This window comes from Canis lupus, chromosome 9, assembly GCF_048164855.1.
Source record: "Canis lupus baileyi chromosome 9, mCanLup2.hap1, whole genome shotgun sequence".
In the NCBI taxonomy this organism is placed as follows: domain Eukaryota; kingdom Metazoa; phylum Chordata; class Mammalia; order Carnivora; family Canidae; genus Canis; species Canis lupus.
The window spans coordinates 18,908,485-18,932,865 of NC_132846.1; the positions used below are offsets into that span (position 1 = coordinate 18,908,485).

Sequence of the window (24,381 nt, forward strand, 5' to 3'; positions counted from 1 at the left end):
TCACTTGGTAAATGAAAATGGCCAGAAAAATAGACTGTAACACCTTCTGTTTGGTAGCTGGCAGCCCATTTCATGAAAGGGTGTTAATAGTGTTTACATAATAACCTTGTACTTATGCTTGTGTCTTAGTTTGTGGGGGCTGCTATAATACAAACATTACAGACTGGGTGTCTTAAACAAGTAACATTGTTCTCAGTTCTGGAGCCTGAGGCCAAGATCGAGGCACTGCAGATCCTGTGTCTGGTGAGGACCCCTTCCTGGTTCATTCATCTCACTATAACCTCACATGGTGGAAAGGTCCAGGGAACTTTGTGTGGCCTCTTTTATTTTTTTTTTTTTTTTTTTTTTTTTTTTTTTTTTTTTAAAGATTTTATTTATTTATTCATGATAGACACAGAGAGAGAGGCAGAGACACAGGCAGAGAGAGAAGCAGGCTCCATGCACCGGGAGCCCGACGTGGGACTCGATCCCGGGTCTCCAGGATCGTGCCCTGGGTCAAAGGCAGGCGCCAAACCGCTGCGCCACCCAGGGATCCCTGTGTGGCCTCTTTTAAAAGGGCGCTTATCCCATTCCTGAAGGCTCTACCCTCATGATCACCTCCCTAAAGTCCCACTTCCAGATACCATCACACTGGGTATTAGGTTGCAACATGTGTATAGCAGTTTGTAATCAATACTTTCTATCAAACATACATTTTTGAGAAGTTAATTTTCTATCAAACATACATTTTTGAGAAGTTAATTTTCTTTGTCTTGAAGGTTGTTGCAGTGTTGCCTGAAGATATGAGACCAGATACCAGTCCCTATGGTTTCCCATGGGAACTGGTGATATGTGCAGGTGTTGTTGGATTTTTTGCTGTTCTCTTGTTTTTGTGGAGAAGTTTTCAGTCGGTAAGTAACTAAGAATATTCATCTGTCTACAAGGTGTACCTTTTAAGCTATTCATGTTGATTACATGTATTGCCATATCCCAGTGTAAAACATCTCTTCATCTTCCTTAAGATGTTTTCTGATGAACAGAAATTCTTGGAAAATTTTGCTTTCAATATTTTAGTTCTTGATCCATCTTGAATACATTTTTTTTTCTGGCATGGAGTAAGGATTCAGTGTAATTTTAACCCCAAGATATAACTGTTTTCCTACGCATCTGCCATGCATATTAGAGTTCCATATTAGAGTTCCACATATATGTAGATATTTTCTTTATTCTGTTCCATTGTTTATTGTTGAAAGCAGATACATGTATATCATTCTGTATCCATTAATTAGGTCAGGTTTGCTAATGACTGATTTTTGTTCATGTATTCTATTGTTGCCCCCCTTTTTTGTTTTTTCATCTATTCAGGAGGATTTGCCTGAATTTCACTCTCATGATAAATTTATCAGTTTCTTTTTGTAGTTCTGTCAATTCTTGCTTTACATATTTTGAGCTTATTAGGTAGATACCTGTTTAGAATTGCTACTCTTCTTGGTGGATTGAACCTTGTATCAATATCTGGTAACCCTCTTTAAGTTTGTGATGCTTTTGACTTATAGTTTCTTTTCTCTCTTGTTATAGCCATATCAACTTTCTTTTGGGTGGTATTTGATAGGTCTTTTTCCATCTTCTATTTTTTAGCCTTTCTATGGTCTTCTACTTAATGTGTATCCTATGGAAATTTCTTTAATATTTAATCTGAAAATCTCTTTTTTTTCACTACTGAGTAGTTTGTAGTTGTCTACATATATTATGATTATTGATGTATTTGGACCAATTTCTTTCAGCTTAGTTTATCTTTTTATTTTTATTTAAAGATTTTATTTATTTATTTATTTATTTATTTATTTATTTATTTATTTATTTACAAGAGACCCATAAGAGAGGCGGAGACATAGGCAAAGAGAGAAACAGGCTTAATGCAGGGAGCCTAATGTGGCACTCAATCCCAGGACCCTGGATCACGCCCTGAGCCGAAGGCAAACACTCAACCGCTCAACCACCCAGGCATCCCTAATTTGATATTCTTGTATAATATGTCTAGGTTTGAACATTTTTTTCTTCTTTTTTAGAATTATCTGGAATCTTTTAATGAGGTGTTTTATATTTTTTTTATTTCTAGGAGATATCTTCTGCATTTTCTGTTTTTTCTTTTTCTTTTTGGGACTATGTTTTTAGATGCTATCCCTTCTACTTCTGCCTTCCATATCTCTTAACTTGTTTTTCAGTTTTTTTGGTTTCCTGTTACCTTTTGAGCTAGTTCCTCAATGTGATGATTCAATTCACTTAATCCTCCTCAATACTGATTCTACTATACCTTGACTTTAAAACTTTTTAAAAACTATAAAAATATTTATCCCTGTTCATCTTCTATAGATGATATAAGTCCCCATTTTAGTCTCCTAAGCCTACTCTCCTTTACAAATGGAATTTTTCCTTAATTTTTTGAGAGAGAGAGAGATGAAAGAAGAAAAAAAGATTTTGTGGTCAGTTTAGATCCATGGACCAGTGGTAACATTTCTCAAACTTAATTTTGGATGTTATCGCTGGGAGAGATGATAATAAGGACTTCTTGAAATAGTTTGTTTTAGGGTCAAATATATTTGGAGTACAATGGGATAAGCGAAATAGAACAGATGTCTTTAAGAGTTATTTCAGGGTCTTTAATGTGATAATATAACACATAGTGTGGCTCCTCAATAGAGAGACTTTACTATGTAGCATTTTTCCCATTGTACAAACAACACTTTCAGTTAATGTATATTCATACTAAGGCAATAAGAAACCAGTTATTTTTCACTTGGTAGTAGAAGTTAAATACATTAGATTTACTTGAATATATATTTGTTTTAATGTAAATTTTGTTAAAAATTTGTTTCAGGTTAGAAGCCGGCTTTATGTAGGTAAGCTCTTTTTTCTATTCTAGATCTCATCATTATTGTTTATAATTTTGAAGCCTAAAGCTATTTATACATGATAATGTGAACTTTCTTTTCAGGAAGAGAGAACAAGCTTGCTGTAGAACTTTCTAGACAAATTGATGAAAAATGTAAACTACTTGAAAAATTTAGCCTTGTTCAAAAAGAGGTAAGATATTTTTAAAAATATTAGTATTCATGTTAAGAGTCAGAGGACTTTATACTTTTCAATGCCAATATTTCAGTGTAAGTTTATTAATGCTTTGTTTGCAAAGTGTGAGAGTTCAGTTGCTGTTCATATTACTAACCTTATTAATTTTAACCATTATGGTAGGTGTATAATGGTATCTCATTGTGGTTTCATTCTGTATTTCCCTGATTAATGAGGTTAAACACTCTTTTATGTATTTATTGGTCATTTGGATATCATTTTTGTGAAGCTGCCTGCTCGAGGTTTTTTTTTAATATTTGAAAAGGTGTGGTTTTTTTCCTTTTTGATAGTAGAATATTTTCTATATTTGAACATGAGCCCTTTGTCAGCAATATGTAGTGCAAATATTTTCCCCCACTGTGTGATTTGCCTTTTTATTTCAGATGGTAAGCCGAAGTTCTTAATTTTAACTTAGTTTAATTCATCAGTCTTATCTTTATGACTGCTTTTTGTTTCTTAAGAATTTTTGTCTACTCAAGGATACGAAGATATTCTTCTGTGCTACTTTGAGAAACTTTGTTTTACCTTTCTCATTTAGTCTTTGTAAAAAGTTTTCTAGGACTGCCATAACAAAATACCACAGACCAGCTGGCTTACCCAACAGAAATTAGTTTTTTCACAGTTCTGGAGGCTAGAAGTCTAAGATCAAAGTGTTGGCAAGTTTGGTTTCTTATGAGGCTCCTCTCCTTAGCCTGCATGTGGCTGCCTTCTTGCTGTTACATGGTGTTACCTCTGTGCAGGTGTCTTTCTCTGTGTCTATCTTTTCCTTTCATATAGGGACACCAGTCAGATTAGATTAGGGGTATCTTAAAGATCTCATTTTAACTTAATCACCTCTTTAAAGGGCCTGTCTCCAGATACAGTCACATTGTGAGGTATTGGGGCTTCAACATATATATTTTGGGGAATACAGATTAACGCAAATGTAATTTCTTTCATTCGTCTGGAATTGAATCTCTGGTGGTGTGATTTGGAAGTCAAGATTCAATGTTTTTTCATACAGATATTGAATTAGCCTGTACAGTTTATTAAAAGACCATGTTTTCCTTTGTTTTGTAGTCCTCTTATATCAAGTGGCCATATATATCTTAGTCTGATTCTATAATCTGTTCTAGTGGTCTTTTTTTTTTTTTTTTTTTTTTTTTTTATTCTTGTGCCAGTATCATGCTGTTTTAGTCTACTGTATTTTTATAACATTTCTTGATAGCTGCAGCATAAACCTCCATGTTTGTTCTTAAAGATTGTCTTGGTGATCTTGGCACTTTGCTATTCCATATATATTTTAAATCAATCATCAGTTTACACATGTAGCATGTTAGAGATTTGATTCGGATTGCATTGCATATATAGGTCAATTTGGAGAGAACTTACAGTTTTACAATGTTGTGTTTTTATCCATGGACTCTAGTATATCCCTCAATTTATGTCTTTATAAAATTCTCTCACTATTGTATACATTTTTCTGTTGAGGTCTTTAACATCTTTTCTTAGATTTATTCTCTGGTATCTGATGGTTATTGAAACTATTCTAAATAGTAAGGTTCATCCATGTTATGTATAGATTTGCCTATTCTGGACATTTCACTTACGTGGAATCATATAATATGTGGTTGTGACTGGCTTTTTTCACTTACATTATGTTTTCAAGGTTTATCCATGTTGTAGCATGTATCAGTACTTTGTTTTTTGCCAAATAATGTTCTGTGCCACAATTTAAATATCTCTTTGTCAGTTTGGTTATCCTCTTTTTTGGGTGCTATCAATGATGCTGCTATGGACATTCAAGTACAAGTTTTGTGTGAGTGTATGTTTTTAATTTTGGGGGGTATATATCTATAAATGCAGTTGCTGGATCTATATTTAACTTTTTGAGGAACTGCCAAATTGTTTTCCATAGTGGCTATACCCATGGACATTCCTACCAGATGTTTGTGAATGTTCTAGTTTCTCCACATCCTTGCTGTCCTCATGAGTGTGAAGAGGTATCTCACTGTAGTTTTAATTTGCATTTCTCTGATGGTTAATTGTGTTGAGCATTTATCTTTTCATGTGCCCATTGGGCATTTATTTATCTTCTCTTGAGAAATGTCTTCTCCGTTCCTTTGCCTATTTTTAAATTGGGTTATTCATCTTTTTATTGAGTTGTAACTTTATATATTATAGATATAGATATGAGCTTCTTATCACATGTGTGAATTGTAAGTATTTTCTCTCATTTCTGTGCATTGTCTCCTTACTTTCTTGGTAGTGTCTTTGAAGCATAAAAGTTTTTAATTTTAAAAAATATTTTATATATTTATTTGAGAGAGAGCTTGAGTAGTGTGGACGGGCAGAGGGAGAGAGAGAAGCAGATTGCCTGCTTAGCCGGGAGGCTGATATGGGCCTTGATATGGGGCTTGATCCCAGGGCCCTGAGATCATGACTTGAGCCGAAGGCAGACACTTAGCTGCTGAACCACCCAGGCGCCCCTAAAAGTTAATTTTGAAAATGCTTGGTTTATTTATCTACTTTTTCTTTTGTTGGTTATACTTTTGGTTTCATATCCAAGAAACCATTGCTTAAAACAAGCTCACAAAGGTTTACACCTGTATTTCTTTCTAAAAGTTTTATGGGATTAGATCTTATGATTAGGTCTTTGATCTGTTTTGAATTAGTTTTTTTGTGAATTGTGTGAGGTAGGAATGGGTCCAACCTCATTCTCTGGGATGTAGATATCCAGTTTTTGCTAGCACCATTTGCTGAAAGGACTTTTCCTTCCCCATTGAGCTGTCATGGCACTGTTGTCAAAAATCAGTTGACTGTAATTGTGAAGGTTCATTTGTGGATTCTCAACTCTGTTTCATTGATCTGTTATGTCTGTCTTTATGCCAGTTCCAAACTGTCTTGATCACTGTAGCTTTGTAATAAGGTTTGAAATTATAAATCTGTGAATAGATGAGCTGGAATTTTTTTTAAGAGATTGTATTTTTTGGGCTCCTATGTGATATAGCTGGTTGAGTGTCTGATTCCATTTTGGCTCAGGTTGTGATCTCAGGGCCATAGGATCAAGCCCTGCATTGGGTTCCATGTTGAGCTTGGAGTCTGCTCGGACTCTCTCTCCCTCCGCCCCCAAAATAAAGAAGTAAATCTTTAAAAAAAGATATTTAAGTAATCTCTACATCCAACATGGGGTTTGAACCAATACCACGAAATCAAGAGTCCTATGCCCCACTGACTAAGCCTGCCAGGCACCCCAGATTAGCTGCAATTTTGATAGGGTTTATGTTGAATCTGTAGATCAATTTAGGGAGTAGTGCTATCTTAACATTAAGTCTCTGATCTGTGAACATGAGATGTCTTTCCATTTACTTGGGTCTTCTCTATTTCAATAATGTTTTGTAGTTTTCAGAGAGTAAGGTTTGGGGCACTTGGCTTGGTCATTTGGTAATGCGTGCTAGCTACCCTTGATGTCAGAGTTGTAAGTTCGAGCCCCAGGCTGAATGTAGACATTACGTAGAAATAAAACTTAAACAAAAGAAACAGAATATAATGCTTGCACTTTTTCTGTGTTAACTTTACTCCTACATATTTTATTCTTTTTGTTGCTATTGCAAATGAATTTCATTTTTTATTTGCTCATTGCTGAACTAGTGTTTATTCTCTTGTATTTTTCTAAACATTGTGGAACCTTTAGTGAGGTATCTATCCTTTTATTCCTGATACTGGTTGGTTGTCCATTTCTCTTTATCCTTTATCAGCCTTGGCAGTGGTTTATCAATTTTTTTAATGCCTTCAAAGAACAATCTTTTGGCTTGGTTGATTCTTTTTACTTTGTTTTCTATTTACTTTATTCTTTTTTTTTCCACTTTTTTTAACTTTTTTTTGGTCACTTTCTGGGGTAGGTACTCAAATCATTGAACTTTAACCCTTCTTTTGTAATTTGTGCATTTCAAGCTATAATTTGCTCTGGCTTTCATTAAAACATCTACCCACTATGGTTATGTCATGCTTTCCTGATCATTCAGTATAAAATATTTAAAAATTTTTATTGTGATGTCTTATTTTTATTTTATTTTATTTTTTAAAAAAGATTTTATTTATTTATTCATGACAGACAGAGAGAAAGAGATAGAGAGGCAGAGACACAGGCAGAGGGAGAAGCAGGCTCCCTGTAGGGAGTCTGATGTGGGACTCCATTCCGGGTCTCCAGGATCACACCCTGGGCTGAAGGCAGCACTAAACTGCTGGGCCACCCGGGCTGCCCGATGTCTTCTTTAAACACTAGTTATTTGGTAGGGTACTTACTCATTTCCTAATAAATAGAGATTTCCTAATAATTTATTTTTATTTATTTTTAGTTTAATTTGGCCTAATTCTGTTTATTTATTTATATATTTTTAAAGATTTTTATTTATTAATTCATTAAAATTTATTAATTTATTTATTAATTCACACAGAGAGAAAGAGGCAGAGACACAGGCAGAGGGAGAAGCAGGCTCCATGCAGGGAGCCCGATGCGGGACTCAATCCCCGGTCTCCAGGATCACACCCTGGGCCAAAAGCGGTGCTAAACTGCTGAGCCCCTTGGGCTGCCCATAATTCTGTTTAATTCACAGTATGCTCTCTGTGATTTCAGTCCCTTGTTGTTTGTTGAGACTTAATTTATGGCTTGGCATAGGATTGGTATTGGTAACTGTTTCATGTTTAACAGAAATACATACATTCTTTACCCTTATGTCAGTATAATGCTATTTTACTTACTCTAGTTTTTTGGTATATAAATATAAAAATTAAGTCATTTCTTACTTTTTAAATTCATGGTATCTATTGGTTGTTGAGAGAAGTATGTTTCCCATTTTGATTGTGCATTTGCTTTTCTCTTAATTTTGCCAATTTTATGTATACTGAGGCTATGTTAGATGAATACACATTTAGAATTGTTTTATCTTCCTGGTTAGGTGGAGCTTTTTATCATTATGAAATACCCCTGTTTATCTTTAGGAATTTTTGATTTTCATTTGTTAAGCATTTGCATGATAGATCTTTTCCCATTATTTTACTTTTGTTTATATAGTTTTGTGTTGTCTCTTTTAAAAATAGTATAGAGTTTTGCTTTTTTAAATCAGTCTAAAAAAATCTTTGTATTTAATGGACTATTATTTCATTTGGAGTCAATGTAATTTCTCATTATTAGGGCTTAAATCTACCATCTTAAGTGTTTCTATTTGACACCTAATCTGTGTTCTTTTTTCTCTTCCCTCTTGTTTTCCTTTTTATTAAAATAGTTTATTTTTCCTTACTTCAGTATTTTCTATATCAGTGGGTTTGTTACTTAGGGATTATTTTATATTCTTTCAATGGTTACCTTAGAGATTCCAATATATATCCTTAATTTATTAATATCTAATATAAGTTAGTGCTGTTACTACTTATTGGATGATATAAAGACCTTAGAATACTTTAATTCCACTTGCCCCTTTTTTGTCCATGTCCTATGATACATATTTGGATTTTTTATATTTCTTTAAACCTCCAAATCATTTTATTACTATTTGAAATAGTGACCATTTATTTGGATTTGTCCACATGTTTATTATTTCCGTTGCTTTTTATTCTTTCCTTCATTTCAGCTGCCATTTGGGATGATTTTTCTTACTTCTGAATACCCTAATCTTTTTCCTTTTTAAAAAAATATTTTATTTTATTTAAAAGTATTTATTTGAGAGAGAGAGAGAGCATGCACAAGCAGGGGCAGAGAGAGAGGGAGAAGCAGACTCCCTGCCAAGCAGGTACCCGACACAGGGCTTGATCCCAGACCTGGGGATCATGACCTGAGCTGAGGGAGGACACTTAACCCACTGAGCCACCCAGGTGCCCTACCCTAATCTTTCCTTTTGTGAAGTACACTGGTGATAAATCCTCCCAGTTTTTATTTGTCTGATAGTGTATAATATACATTTTGTATAATTCTGTTTCTAGAATTCTAAGTTGGCAATTATTTTCTTTGAACACTTTGAACATTTCATTCTACTTCTTTTTTTCCTGCTATATTGTTTGTCAGAGTCAGCTATAAGTTTTATTTAATTTTGGTATCAATTGATGGTATTATATGTTTTAGGTTTTTTTTTCTCTTCCATTTTAAAAATTGAGGTGTAATTTTTGTATAGTTAAATGGACATTTTAAGTGTATTTTGGCAAATGTATTCATATTCACCCGTGTATTTACCATTCCCATTAAGATGGACCATTCCCATCAACATTTTTATCATGCCTTTTTTTTTTTTAAGATTTTAGTTACTTATTCATGAGAGACAGAGAGAGGCAGAGACATGGGCAGAGGGAGAAGCAGGCTTCCTGTGGGAACCCAACGTAGGAGTTGATCCCAGGACCCCAGGATGATGACCCGAGCCGAAGGCAGATGCTCAACCACTGAGCCACCCAGGTGTCCCTCGTGCTCATTTTCAGTCAGTCTCCTACCCTTATTAACAATCACTGTTTTTATTCTAGCACCATAAATTAGTTTTTTCTGTTGCAGAGTTTGTATAAATGAAATCATAGTCCTTTGTGTTTCCTTTATCCAAATAATATTATATTTGAAATTAACTATGTTGTTGGATATATTAGTAGTTCTTTTTTTAAAGCTAAGTTAATTTGTATTGTATCAATATATCACAATATGTTTATCCATGGTCCTTTTAATATGTTATTTCCAGCTTTTAGCTTTTGTGAATAAAGTTGTTATCTTTCTACCAGGTGTGTGTGTGTATGTGTATGTATTTGTGGGCATGTGTTTTTATTTCTCTTTAGTAAATACCTAGAATTGGTGGGTTATAGGGTAGGTACAGTTTAGTTTTATAAGAAAACTTTACTCTCTAGCTACTTTATGATTTTTCTCCTTGTCTTTGCTATTCAGCAGTATTATTAGTTGTCTAGGTACAATTTCTTCTGTTTATTGTTCACGGAATTCATGATACTTCTAAAAATGTGGTTTAATAACTTTCATTTGTTTTGGAACACTCTTGACTATTACTTTGTTTCAATTATATTTTGCCTCTTTTTTTCTTCTTCTGGGACTCTAAATACTTGTATTTCAACTTTTTACTATATCTTATGTATCTCTTATGTGTTTTTTTTTATTATTTTGCTCACACTTCATGTGGATATTTTCTTCTGAGGTAGTTTTCATTTTACTAATTGTCTTCATCTGTGTGTAATGTTTTACACTATCTATTGAGATATTAATTTCATTTATTACCTTTTTCAGTTCTATGGTTTCATTGCGGCCCTTTTCATAGTTGTTTTTCTCTGGCTTAATAGTTCACCTTTTAGTTCCTTTTACATATTGACCTTATTTTAATGTCTGAAAATTCTTTTTTTTTTAAGATTTATTTATTTGAGGAGGAGAAAGAGACACAGTGGGGAGGGGCAGAGGCAAAAGAAGAGAGAGAATCTTGAGCAGACTCAGTGCTGAGTGCAGAGCCCTGTGCGGGGCTCAGTCTTAGGACTTTGAGATCCGGACCTGAGCTGAATCCAAGAGTCGGGCTTAATGGGCTGTGCCACCCAGGTGCCTCCTAACAGGAAACTTTGTTGTTTGCATCCTTCAAGAGTCTGTTTCTTTTGCTCAGTTTTTCTTCTGGTGGTGCTTAGTCAATTCTTGTTTTCATCATTGCCAGGTTGTATAAGAGAAAAATTTGAAGTTGTGGATGATGTTAGCTTTCTTTAGTGAGGACTTACTGTTAATTCTCATAGTCAGCTAGTCTGAGACATCAGAAATCATAGATTACTTTAATTAAAAGTTAAAATATTTGGAAATTTGACCTTATTTCAAGGGATTGGTCTGTTTCTGGTTTAGACTTTCTTATAAGGTAGCGAGTGTAGATTGGTATTAGTTTCTCAGTTTCTTGGCCTATCCTTCTCTGCTTTTGGACGGGGAGAAGGAAACGTCAAACGCTGAACTTGCTTCTCTGAGGGTTCCTTCTTCTATCACAGATTCTCACTATATGGATAGCTCTCTGAATCCTTCACACATACCTATTTTTTGAAGTGTTTTTGTCCATCTCTTCTTGTTCTAGTGAGAAGGATGGTCTGAATAGCTTAATCTTCCATATAATCACTTTTTTTTTTAAAAGCACTGATGAGATAAATGCAGTTTGCCAAATCTTACAGCATTGTATGTTTCATTTTCCTTATTTTGCATGTTTAAAGATCTTATATTGCCTACTTGCTTTCTTTTTTGTATGATTTGAATTACAAATGAAAATTTCTGATGGCCTGTTTGTGTTTGATTTCTCTTTAATGAATGGGCAGAGTTGAGATAGTTCTCTTAGTCTTAAGGGTGAAGTGCCACCATTTTGTTGCCCATGTTAGGAGGCTGTGGTATGTAAGCTGCCCTGGCTCTATTCTAGTGCTCATATTTGAAGAACTTGAATCTCAGCAAATTGAAGTAAATCAGACATACATGTGGAAGTGGATTTTGTCAGCTTCTTCATATAAATTTAGAATAAAATTTGTAGAGTTTTTCCTTACAGTGTTGCTTTCTTTCAGTATGAAGACTTAGAATCATCTTTAAAGGATGCCAGTTTTGAGAAGGAGTCAACAGAAGCACAGAGTTTGGAGGTAAAAACAAGTAATACATATAATTATAAAAGCTAGGGGAAAGATTCTTGCTAAATAACATAAACTTTAAGAACAGTGTTCTCCTCAAAACTATTTTACAGGAAATGTCAAAGAGCATTTCTAGATGTTAAAGGTTAAAGAAAAATTAATTATAAGAAATGGAACATTAGGTAGCATAAAATATTTAAAAAATGTGAGCTCTCCTTCCTAACTTGTTTCAAGTGAGGCATATTTAGTTGACTGGAATCTAGGGCCATATAGAAGCTCTTGATTTTTCATTCTTGGGAATGAAATATATTAAGGTAACCATTCCTTTTTTCCATTCAGTTTGCTCTAGAAAGGAAAAATAGGATTCATTTTCATAAATTTAGGAATAGATGGCAGCAATAAATTATGTAAATTGTGGCAGTACTTGCCTTTACTTCATCCCCATTGTATCAGGAGCTGACTAGAATTAGACCAAAGATTTACATTGTAAGCAGTGATGTGCTGGTAAATATTTAATAGCTGGCTCTCTAGAGAGTAGGAGTCCTTATTTGTAGCTTGCTTGGTTCTGTTGTGTAAATACTCCCAATTTTAAGTTACCAACATGATGTCACTGAGTGTAGGCTTTGGAAGAGATATATAGTCTGCTGTCCTGAGCCAGGTATGATTTAGCTAGGAGTAAGAAGGAAAATAATAAAAATTTGTCATTTAGCAAAGCTACAACAGATTAGGGTAAATGATAAGCATGCCCTGTTACTGTTTAGAGATAGAAATGTTGTCAGTAGCATACTAATATTAATGTAGAAGACAGTGGACTTTGTTCTTTTGGTGTACTGTTCAGACAATACAGCTTGATTGTTATTAGTCACTGATATCTGTAACCATCAGAAAGTCTATGTATAGAACACTGGATGATAACTACCTGGAGTTAAAATGAAAACTTAAAAAAATCTATAGATTATGTTTCAGAATTTCTTAGTAGAATCCGAAGGAAGTTATAAATTGAATTCCAAATGAAGCAAATTTCTTAAACTTTCTTCATTTGTTACCTACTAAAATCCTTAAGAACTTGGTGAAATTGTTTTATTTACTGACCTTCTGTTTTATCTCCTGTTCCAGTAGTAACTTATTAGTTTGATTAAAAAAGAAAGAATTGTGGAAGGCATTTAGTGTAATGGAAGAGTAAAAACTGGACAGTGAAGACATTTATTCAAGTTTGGTAGTATTGTGGATAAAATAAAACCAGTTTATTCTTAAGGCATTGAATTTATAGGATCTAGCAATAAAGTCTAAGTGAACATTTTGGAAATTTTTCTCTGGTTTTTATAATTAAAAAACATGTAATGTTTATTTTTGAGATTGGTAAACCTATTAACTATATATGATATAGTTAAAAAATTTGATGGTTGAATCAGTAGATAAAATCAAAACAGTAGAATAATTTTGATTCAAGTCAGGGAATTCATGTAATCAAATAGCCAAAGTTGGAGAAATACTTATAAATAAGTTTTTTTTTTTTTTTTAAATTTTGGTCTCCATTAAATTCTGTGAATCTTTTGGTTTTTTTTTTTAACAAGTTTGTTGAAGGATCACAAATATCAGAGGTATGTTTATTACAGTATTTAAAATCCATTTGGAATAATTCAGTGACTAATCATTAAAATTTAAAGAATCCCAGAAAATAATTCAATGCAGAACATTATTGTGAAGTGATCTTGGTTATTTTTTGAGTTTATTTTTCATTATATCTTTAATTATATTAAATCAGACTTATTTCTCATTTTTTACTTTATAATGCTCTAGAGCAGAGGTTGGCAAACTATAATCTGGGTTCTCTCTCTCTTTTTTAAAATTTTTAAAATTTGAGTATAGTTGACATAAATGTTACATTAGTTTCAGGTATACAACATAGTGATTCAACATCTCTATACTTTTTGCTGTGCTCACCACAAGTAGCTACCATCTGTCACTATACAATGTTATTACAGTCTCATTGACTATATTTCTTATGCTTATTCCCATGATTCATTCATTCCATGATTGGAAGCTTGATATCCCACTCTCCTGCACCCATTTTGCCCATCCCCTCACCATCTTTCATCTGGTAACTATCAGTTTATTCTCTGAATTTATAGGTCTGATTCTGCTTTTTGTCTATTTTGTCTTTTAGATTCCACATATGAGTAAAACCATTTGGCATTTGTCAGTCTGACTTATTTCACTTAGGTCCCTCTAGGTCCATCCATGTTGTCACAAATGGCAAGATCTCATCATTTCTTATGGCTATGTAATATTCCATTGTGTGTGTATATACCACATCTTTATTCATTTAGCTATTGTAAATAATGCTGCAATAAACATAGGGGTGTATTTATCTTTTTGAATTAGTGTTTTTTTTTTGTTTTTTTTTTTAATAAATACTAAGTAGTGGAATTATTGGATCATATAGTATTTCTACTGTTTTCCACAGTGGCTGTACCAATTTACGTTCCCAGCAACAATGCCCAACGGTTCCTTTTTCTCCACATCCTTGCCAACATTTGTTATTTCTTGTCCTTTTGATTTTAGCCATTTTGACAGATGTGAGACAATACCTCATTGTGATTTTGATTTGCATTTCTCTGATGATTGATGAGTGATGTTAAAGATCTTTTCATGTGTCTGTTGGCTATCTATATGTCTTCTTTGGAAAAATGTCTGTTCAGGTCCTCTGCCCAGTTTTAATCAGATTGTTTGGTTTTCCACCTGTTTTTGTAAATAAAATTTTACTGGGACACAGCCACGCTCATTCATTTACACGTCTTTGCATTCTTACTGCATAGGCATAGTTGGGACAGGGACTACATGGCCTGTAAGCCTAAAATATTTACTTTATGGTTTTTTTATAGAAAAGTTTGCTGACCCCTGCTAGCATTACTTTTATTTAATGTTATAACAGTGAACAAATATGTAAACAAAATTTTATTGATTTACAATATATGTGTTTGATTATATTTGATTTATCATAACCAAAAAAGTCTTATGTCTATCTTATAAAGTTGGCTTCCTCTTTTTTAGGCAGTCTATGAAAAGCTGAACAAGTCTAAATCTGATCTTGAGGATGAAATACTTTTTTTGGAAAACCAGTTAAAAGAAGAGAAATCTAAGCACTCTGAACAAGATGAATTGGTAAGGTTTTTGTGTTTGAGGAGACTATAGGAAAAGGAAAGTTACTAGATTTTAAAAAATTAATATGTGGAGGTCAGGGCACCTGGGTGGCTCTGTTGGTTACATGTTTGACTCTTGATCTCAGCTCAGATCTTGATCTCAGGGTTGAGTTTAAGCCCTCTGTTGGGCTCCGTGCTGGGCATGGAGCCTACTTAAAAAAAAAAAAAAAGGATCAGTTAAAGTATTATATGCACTGTAAAAAATACAGAAGGCTGTTAAGTACAGAGTAAAATTTTCGAGATCCACTAGCTTTTTTATTTGTTAGAGGTTACCGTGTTAAGTTTCTTGCTTATCTTGTAGAGATTTTCTACATGCACTATTAAGTAGCTCACGTAAGTAGAGTTGAATAACCACATACATAGTGGTTTTTTTTATTACTTAAAAATTATTTTGAAAACATTTTAGCTTTGTCATTTATTTTAAAATCTGTAAGGAAGATATTGATGTATGGAATTATTTAGTAAGATACGATATCAGTGAACTTATCTTGAGCCTATATAATTTAAGTGTTATATTAAAGATGAGATGAATACTATTGTTGTCCAACTTTCATATAAAATCCCTTTAAGCATATGGCTGAGAGGTTTTCTTAATTTGAGTCCTCATTTTTTTTGAGTAGATACATTAGGTTAACACTGTATCTGTGTTACATTAGGTTAACACTGTGGCATCTTAGGAACTGGGAAAATTTAGTAAAGAAATACTTGTTTTTGATTGATGCTGTCTTTTCAGATGGTGGATATTTCAAAAAGGATACAGTCCCTAGAAGATGAATCAAAATCTCTTAAATCACAAGTAGCTGAAGTAAGTTGAATTAGTTTAGGTCTGTTGCGTTGGAAAATCATTTTAATTTTACTGTTTTATGATTAAAGAAGAAGGTATAATATTACAATTTGAGGTATTGGGGTCTTAAATATAGTTCTTTTGTAGAAGGTACTTCAGGAAAGTTCATTTTTTTATTGGACAGGTATTTATTGAACTCTTGGTGTATAATGGTCGCTGTTGAAGGTACTTGGCATTGTAGACAAAATAGACTGGAAAGCTCTCATCTAATTTAAATTCTAGAGAGGCCTGATAATAAAAAGTTCACAAAATTTGCTACACAGTACATAAAAGATTAGAAGTGGTTAAATCCTTGGTCCAAGGCCACATGACAAGTTGTGGCAGATTTATGACTGGACCCTGATGCTAGACTAGCCTTTTTTCTGCTACCCCACACTGCCTTTTCTATTAATGTTGGCGTATTTTTGTCTTTAATTCCATGTTTTAGGGACTATTTGTAAAAAGCTGTTGTATTAAATTAATTCTTATAAGCTTGATATGTTGTTTTACTTAGGCCAAAATGACCTTCAAAATATTTCAAATGAATGAAGAACGACTTAAGATAGCTATAAAAGATGCTTTGAATGAAAATTCCCAACTTCAGGAAAGCCGGAAACAGGTTTGTACTCTAGAGAGAGGACTTTTATTAAATTAAATCAAATTTAATTAATTAAAAAAAGATTTTAAAAATTTATTTGAGAGAGAAAAAGTGGGCATGAGTAGGGAGGGTGGAGAGGCAGAGGGAGAGGCAGAAGCAGACTCCCTGCTGAGCAGGGAGCCTGACTTGGGACTCCATCTAGGACCCTGGGACCATAACCTGAGCTGAAGGCAGAAGCTTAATGGACTGAGCCTCCCAGGCACCCCTATAGGGACTTTTAAACTGTAAATATATAATTATAAATGTTCTAGACACACTCATGACTGACCCATGCTAGGAGCAAGATTAGATTCTTTCTGGAAAGCAGGAGAGTAGGGCAATCTGCTGTGTCTCTTTTGTATAGAGTATAAAAGTATATACTCCTGGCATCTTTTTCCTCCAGTAGTGAAAGTAATCCAGGGCAAATTTTTATTCATTTTATTTTATTCATTTTATTCATTTTTATTTATTCATTCATTATTTATTTATTCATTCATTATTATTTATTTTTATTCATTCATTCTTATTTATTTATTTATTTATTTATTTATTTATTTATTAAATTTATTTTTTATTGGTGTTCAATTTACCAACATACAGAATAACACCCAGTGCTCATCACGTCAAGTGCCCCCCTCAGTGCCCGTCACCCATTCACCCCCACCCCCTGCCCTCCTCCCCTTCCACCAGCCCTAGTTCCCAGAGTTAGGAGTCTTTATGTTCTGTCTCCCTTTCTGATATTTCCCACACATTTCTTCTCCCTTCCCTTATATTCCCTTTCACTATTATTTATATTCCCCAAATGAATGAGAACATACAATGTTTGTCCTTCTCCGATTGACTTACTTCACTCAGCATAATACCCTCCAGTTCCATCCACGTTGAAGTGAATGGTGGGTATTTGTCGTTTCTAATGAAAACTGAGTAATATTCCATTGTATACATTGACCACATCTTCTTTATCCATTCATCTTTCGATGGACACCGAGGCTTCTTCCACAGTTTGGCTATTGTGGACATTGCTGCTATAAACATTGGGGTGCAGGTGTCCCGGCGTTTCATTGCATCTGAATCTTTGGGGTAAATCCCCAGCAGTGCAATTGCTGGGTCGTAGGGCAGATCTATTTTTAACTCTTTGAGGAACCTCCACACAGTTTTCCAGAGTGGCTGCACCATTTCACATTCCCACCAACAGTGTAAGAGGGTTTGTGGTTTCCTGCCTTGTTAATGTTCCCCATTCTCCCTGGTGTGAGGTGGTATCTCATTGTGGTTTTGATTTGTATTTCCCTGATGGCAAGTGATGCAGACCATTTTCTCAAGTGCATGTTGGCCATGTCTATGTCTTCCTCTGAGATTTCTCTTCATGTCTTTTGCAGGGCAAATTTTAATAATCAAAGCAAGTAGCATTTAGTACCAGCTCCTTACACCCAGGCTGAAAGAGGGCAGAGAATACAGAATTATTGAAGCTCTGGGTCTGGGGCCTAAAGCTAGAACTATTTCTGGTGGTAGATCAAATGAGGATTTAGCTTTTACCCTCTTCCTTCTTCATATATATAGACACTCTCCTCACACATCTAAATATATTTCCTGGCCCACAATGCTCCCAATACAGTTAAAATTTTTCCATGGGAAAATTTTTCATTGATTACATTATTTACAGTTTTTTAGTTTTTAAATTTTTTTTTTAATTTTTAAAAAATTTTAAAAGATTTTATTTATTTATTTGACAGAGAGAGAGCGCCAAAGAGCATAAGTTGGGGGAAATGGCAGAGGCAGAGGGAGAGGGAGAAGCAGGCTCCCCGCTGAGCGGGGACTCCCCCCCATCCCCCCATTGTGCAGCTCCATCCCATGGCCCTGAGATCATGACCTGAGCCGAAGGCAGACACTTAACCAACTGTGCCACCCGGCTATCCCTAGATTTTCTTACTCTTTGGGGTTGTTTTCATCTAACTCCTTTTGAATCACTAAGGTTTCATCTAACTCCTTTTGAATCACTAAGGTTCTTGAAATAAAATATTCTATATTCACTAATGCCATGTTCTAATACTTCTTATGACTGCATGCTGGGTATCCAATTTCTTTTTTTTTTTTTTTTCATTTTAAAGATTTTATTTATTCATGAGAGACATAGAGAGGCAGAGACATAGGCAGAGGGAGAAGCAGGCCCCCTGTGGGGAGCCCAGTGTGGGACTGGATCCCAGGATCCTGGGATCATGCCCTGAGCCAAGGCAGATGCTCAACCACTGAGCCACCCAGGCATCCCTGGGAGTGCAATTTCTTTAGTAACTCACTAATCCCCTAATCCCCAAATTCAAAATTTTTTCTTCAGTCTTCATTTGGTTTTAATCTGTTGGTGTCCTCTTAGTTCTCCTATACGTTCGTAGAAAAAATTTAGTTTTCTTGTGCTAGGAAATATGCTAATGAAGCCTTAGTTTTACAGAGAAATCCAGTAATTAGTATTTGACAGAACTGAGTTTTCAAGATTTAATAAATTTGGACTTTTCTTTCATATTTCTATGGGCCATTTCTTTGTGACTTGCTTGCTCATTCTTTTTATTTCCCCCTGTTTTTCTTATTGACTTGTAAGAGCTTTTTGCATGTTAAAGTTATTAATCTTTTGTTGTGTATAAGAGTTCCTTTCTAGTTATTTGTTTTTAGATTTTGTGTCATTTTTTGATTTGTGAAGCTTTTAAGTTATGTAGTCAAGCCTGTGTTTTTATAACAACTGTTACCTTTTGTTCATGTCCAAAAAATCTTTCCTATAAAAGTATATATAGTAAAAGATTGCTTATGTAGAATATTCCAAGGAAGTTCAGTTATCTTAACTATAAAACAGCACATGATTAAAAAATTTTTTTTAGTACAAGTAAGGTATGGCATGTTATATAGGACTTAAGGGATGGTAAGTAAGACCTTCCCTTCTTCCCTCCTTACATCCCTCCCTACTTCCTTCCCAGCAATACATTGTGTTCTATAATATCTATTAATGATACATCTAAATAGATAAATAAATTCAACTACATGTAAGTATGAAAAAGAATGATTTGCCTTTTTTTGGTGGGGTTTGAATTTTAGCTTTTACAAGAAGCTGAAGAATGGAAAGAACAAGTGAATCAACTTAATAAACAGAAAATAACATTTGAAGACTCCAAAGTATATGCAGAACAAGTTCTGTATGATAAAGAAAATCAGATCAAGGTAAGTGGCTCTGCTGATTTTAGTGACTGAGTCTGCTAGAATTTTGTACTAATTCTGATATTTGACAATTTTTTCTTTAGCAGCTTTTATTTTTATAATTTATTTGGTCAAATTTGAGCATGTGTACTTTTTTGGCATTCATTTTAATTTGTACCAGGATTGTCATTCTTGCTCCTAAATGCTCCTTAAAGATTTAAAGATTTGTCACATATATTGTATAATAATATATATTAATTATATATCATATAACTTATATTGTGTTATATTAATTATATCATATATTAATATGAATATCATTAATACTGATATTAAGACTACTAACATTTATTAATATCAGTATCAATGCTATAGAAGTAATATTAATCATATAAATATACAAGTATATATAATATATAAGTATAAATATGAATAATTAACATTAACACTAATAATGCTGATATTAATATTTATTAATATTACTAATATTAATGCTATGTATTAGTATATATATCAATATTCTATGTGTCTTTTTTCTCTTTTGCTCTGTATTTTAGCCTAGGTATTTAATGAAGAAAGAAAAAGAATAGCAGATTTTATATTTGTCTTTAGACTGCCATCTTTATCTATTGATAAATTAGCAAGAATTTTAGAAATTGGTCAAATGAATTTATATGTATCAGCTGGATATCTGTAATACCCAGATTAGCTGTTGTATGTACTTTCACGGAGATGAATACTTTTCAGAAAATAAGTCTAATTGAAACTTGACTCTGATAGGAATATAATAATTGGTATTATTGTTAGAATTTGTTCACTTTTTCTTCTCCTTGTTTGCCCCTTTCTAGCCCCTGCTCTTTTAAATCTTATCCTTTCAAGCTGCAATTTGATACTCAGGTGTAAATACCAAGTAATAAGATGTAAAACTAACATTCTGTAATTATGTAGTAAAGTGGAGGTTGCCATCTTGAAACCTATATATTTATGTTCTTTACGTTGTTACTAAATATGTTTTGAAGATTCCAGCTTTAGGAGTTGTATTTGTAATTTGAGATATTGTTTTATTTTTTTCCCCTAAACTTACTCTACTAAAGAACTTGGGATTCTTCCTAAACAGAACAAGAATGAGATGGTAATCTCAAGCTCAGTCAAAGTTGTTATCTATGTAGATTGATTTTTAAACTGTAACTACACATTCGGAAGTTGTAAATCAGCAAAAGGCATTACCTCTCTCTTTTTTCCCTTTTCTATTAAATGTCAAGTCTCTGACTGAACGCTTGATAAAGATGAAAGATTGGGCTGCTGTGCTGGGAGAAGACCTGACAAATGATGATAACTTGGAATTGGAAATGAGTGAATCAGAAAATGGTATGAAGTAGGGTATTAAGTCATGATTCATCTTCTTTTGCTAAAAATGATGAATAGCTCTTGTATTTTTTTAGTTCCTTTATGCACCATGTTCTTTTTTTATCAAGTTTTCTTTTTTAAATTTAAATGCAATTGATTAACATATAATGTATTATTATTTCAGAGGTATTAGTGATTTATCAGTCTTCTATAATAATGCCTAGTGCTCCTTATATCACATGCCTTCATTAATGTCCATCACCCAATTACCCTACCCCCTGGCCCTCCAGCAACCCTCAGTTTGTTTCCTATGATTAAGAGTCTCTTAAGATTTGTCTCTCTCTCATTTCATCCTGTTTTATTTTTCCCTCTCTTCCCCTATGATCCTCTGTTTTATTTCTTAAATTCCACATATGAGTGAGATCATATGATAATTGTCTTCCTCTAATTGACTTATTTTGCTTAGTATACTACCCTCTGTTCTATCCATGTTGTTGCAAATAGCAAGATTTCATTCTTTTTGATGGTTAACTAGTATTCCATTGTATATATACATGTCTTCTTTATCCATTCTTCTCTTGATGGAGATCTGGGCTCTTTCCATAGTTTGGCTCTTATGGACATTGTTGCTGTAAACATTGGGGTGCAGATGCCCCTTTGGATCAGTACATTTGTATCTTTGGGATAACTACCTAGTAGTGCAATTCCTAGGTCATAGAGTAGCTCTATTTTCAGCTTTTTGTGGAACCTCTGTTTTCCACAGTGGCTCCATTAGCTTGCATTCCCACCAGCAGCATAAGAGGGTTCCCCGTTCTCTGCATCCTCTTCAACATCTGTCGTTTTCTGACTTGTTAATTTTAGGCATTTTGACTGGTGTGAAGTGGTATCTTCTTGTGGTTTTGATTTGTGTTTCCCTGACGCCCAGTAATGTCGAGCTTTTTTTCGTGTGTCTGTTGGGCATTTGTAGGTCTTCTTTGGAGAAATGTCTGTTCGTGTCTTCTGCCTATTTCTTGATCGGATTATTTGTTTTTTGTGTGCACCATGTTTATACAATTTTGCTTTGGCACATTTTATCTGTCTCTAATACTCTGTCTCTCTCTCTTGCCATCCCTTATTGTTAAGCTTCAATTGTAATACTGCCTTTTCAGTAAATTTTTCTCCCTACTCCTCAGACAGACTTACAGCTTCTTTGTTCCATGTTCTTTTATATATTGTACATCTTTGTTACAGCAGTTTTCATATTGCATCATAATCATTTCAATGCATGGTTTTCCCTGTCATGTCAACTAATCAGATGGATGAGTGGGTAGTTTAAACAATGAGTGTTATATAGATGAATACCTTAGGATACTGTTTTTTGTTTGTTTTAGTTGGATGACTCAGTACTTTAGTCTTGGCCATTCCAAATTGTTATTACCACTGCTGGTTCCAGTCTGGAAACTCAAGCAAGAGTTAGGTTCACTATAGCTTCTCACTGTGTTTTCAAACCAGTTCCTGTGACTTGAAAAAATAATTTTTTGTTGACATAATTACAGATCCATTGGAAATTCCAAAAAGAGTACAGACATGTTTTGTGTATCTTTTACTAGTTTCCCACGGTGGTAACTCTTCTGACTTTTTGTCCTCTTTTTTCTCCCTCTACTCCCTGCCTAATTAACAAATTTATTAAGGAGCAGAAGGTATGATTTTTTTAAAAAATTTCTTTGATGATAGTATTAATGCATTGGAAGAAAACTGTATTCCTAAAGTGAACACATTTGTTCTGTTTGTACTTTTTCACTTTTGCTTTATCTTGCAAGAAGCAATTCCTTTTGTAATGAGAAAATACATGCTTGGTTTTTAAAAAAAATAAAAAAAAAATAAATAAAAAAATTTTTTTTCATTTTATTTTAATTTGTAGTATAATTCCACTTATATTTTGTATGCTGAAAAATCCAATAGTTAACACTGGACTATATTTAGGTGAATACCAAATTCTTGTTACAAATTTGTTCTTGGAGTGAGTCGTGAAGAACCTAATTATGGTTCTTCCAATGCTTTATTGTTTAGCTTTTTGGGAGCATGTCCAAGCCATCCTGTCTCATATCAAATTCTTTATTGTAGCAGGAAAAGGGATAAGGCTCTAGTTGTGTGAACTACTAAAATCATTTGGATGTCTGTTGTGATGTGGCACTGTTTTCTCAATTTATTGTGTTTGTTTTTTTTTAAACTATAGATAATCAACCAAAAGGAGCTTTGAAGAAACTGGTTCATGCTGCTAAGGTTTGCATTACTATATAAATATAAAGAATATAGAGAAAGAAACAGGACTTGGATTAAACCTGTATGTCCTTAGTAATTATTTTAAAAGTCCATTTTATAGTTAACACCATAGAAGTGATCTGAATTTTCAGAAGTGATCAGAATTTATTAGTTGATTTTTTTATAATAACTTTGGAAATTCATGTTGTTAAGTTTTAAAATTTATAATAAAAAATTTAGGATAATGCACTTTTGTTTTTGGATAAGGAATATTTTAAAACTAGTGTATTTTCTTTCATATTTTTGTCTTTGAGCGTTCTTCCTCTGGTCTCAGTATTTTTCTTTTTCTATTACCCCTTATCCTAATTTGAAAAGTGAATGCTAGGTTTATTTTCTTCCTGTTTATATCTTTTCTTTTCCATTGTAGTAGTGGTATCTTGATCCTTACAGAACTATATGAAGTCTTGGTAATGTAGTTTGAAGGTTGCTTTAATTAAAACTTCTGTGTTGAAAGTAAATAGAATGAAAATAGCTACTTTTTAAGGATCAATCATTGATCTTCTCTGTCTCTGTTCTGACATTTACAACAACTGACGAATGTTAACTTTTCAAGATGGAAGCTGCATTGTTGGTTAATGCATTCTAGTTGATAATTTCATCAAAGTGATAAAAGAACTTAAAAAGGTTGGGATGGTTGAGAATTTTTTGTTTTTCCTTTTTTTTGGTATAACTGATTAATGTTGCTTTTTTTCCTTTTTCCATTCTCTGAAGTTAAATGCTTCTTTAAAAACCCTAGAAGGAGAAAGAAACCAAATTTACATTCATTTATCTGAAGTAGATAAGACAAAGGAGGAGCTTACAGGTAGGATATCTACATCTCTTTATATAGAATGGTCCTGTTAATTGAATCACGTATGTAAAGATCCAATTTGATTTTTTAACTGTTATTTTTGTTTCTGATTTGTGAAAAATTAGCACTGAGGTTTTTGTTGTTGCTGGTAAAGCGGGATTATCAGTTTCCTCCATGTTCATATGAAATAAAAATAGTGCAGTTTTAAAAAAACATGTAAAACCATACTTACCTTTTAATTTCAGTGTTACATGTCTGATACAGTTTTAGATGTTAAAAGGTAGCAAATTAAAACTGTTAACTTTTAAAAGATCATCCCTATAATTCAGTTTTGCCAGAGATGATATCCAATGTTAATGTCTTAAATGACTGTTCTTGGCAATGGCTTATTGCCTTGGTCAACAGATTACTTCTGATT

General features: G+C 33.5%; 1 protein-coding gene across 16 annotated transcripts in view; it reads left to right on the forward strand.

The window, feature by feature from the left end:
* MIA2 (MIA SH3 domain ER export factor 2) overlaps positions 1-24,381 on the forward strand; it is a 91,081-nt gene that overhangs the window by 30,436 nt on the left and 36,264 nt on the right. For 9 of the 16 annotated variants that reach the window (XM_072838396.1, XM_072838394.1, XM_072838404.1 and 6 more), the window contains 11 exons: positions 759-890; positions 2,858-2,879; positions 2,975-3,063; positions 11,629-11,700; positions 14,743-14,853; positions 15,625-15,696; positions 16,229-16,333; positions 19,427-19,549; positions 20,788-20,893; positions 23,088-23,134; positions 23,885-23,975. In XM_072838396.1, coding sequence (XP_072694497.1) covers positions 759-890; positions 2,858-2,879; positions 2,975-3,063; positions 11,629-11,700; positions 14,743-14,853; positions 15,625-15,696; positions 16,229-16,333; positions 19,427-19,549; positions 20,788-20,893; positions 23,088-23,134; positions 23,885-23,975 — 970 coding nt within the window. Of the gene's footprint in view, positions 1-758; positions 891-2,857; positions 2,880-2,974; positions 3,064-11,628; positions 11,701-13,262; positions 13,290-14,742; positions 14,854-15,624; positions 15,697-16,228; positions 16,334-19,426; positions 19,550-20,787; positions 20,894-23,087; positions 23,135-23,884; positions 23,976-24,381 lie in introns of all 16 variants that reach the window. The other 7 variants (XM_072838395.1, XM_072838393.1, XM_072838403.1 and 4 more) reach the window with 1 other exon arrangement.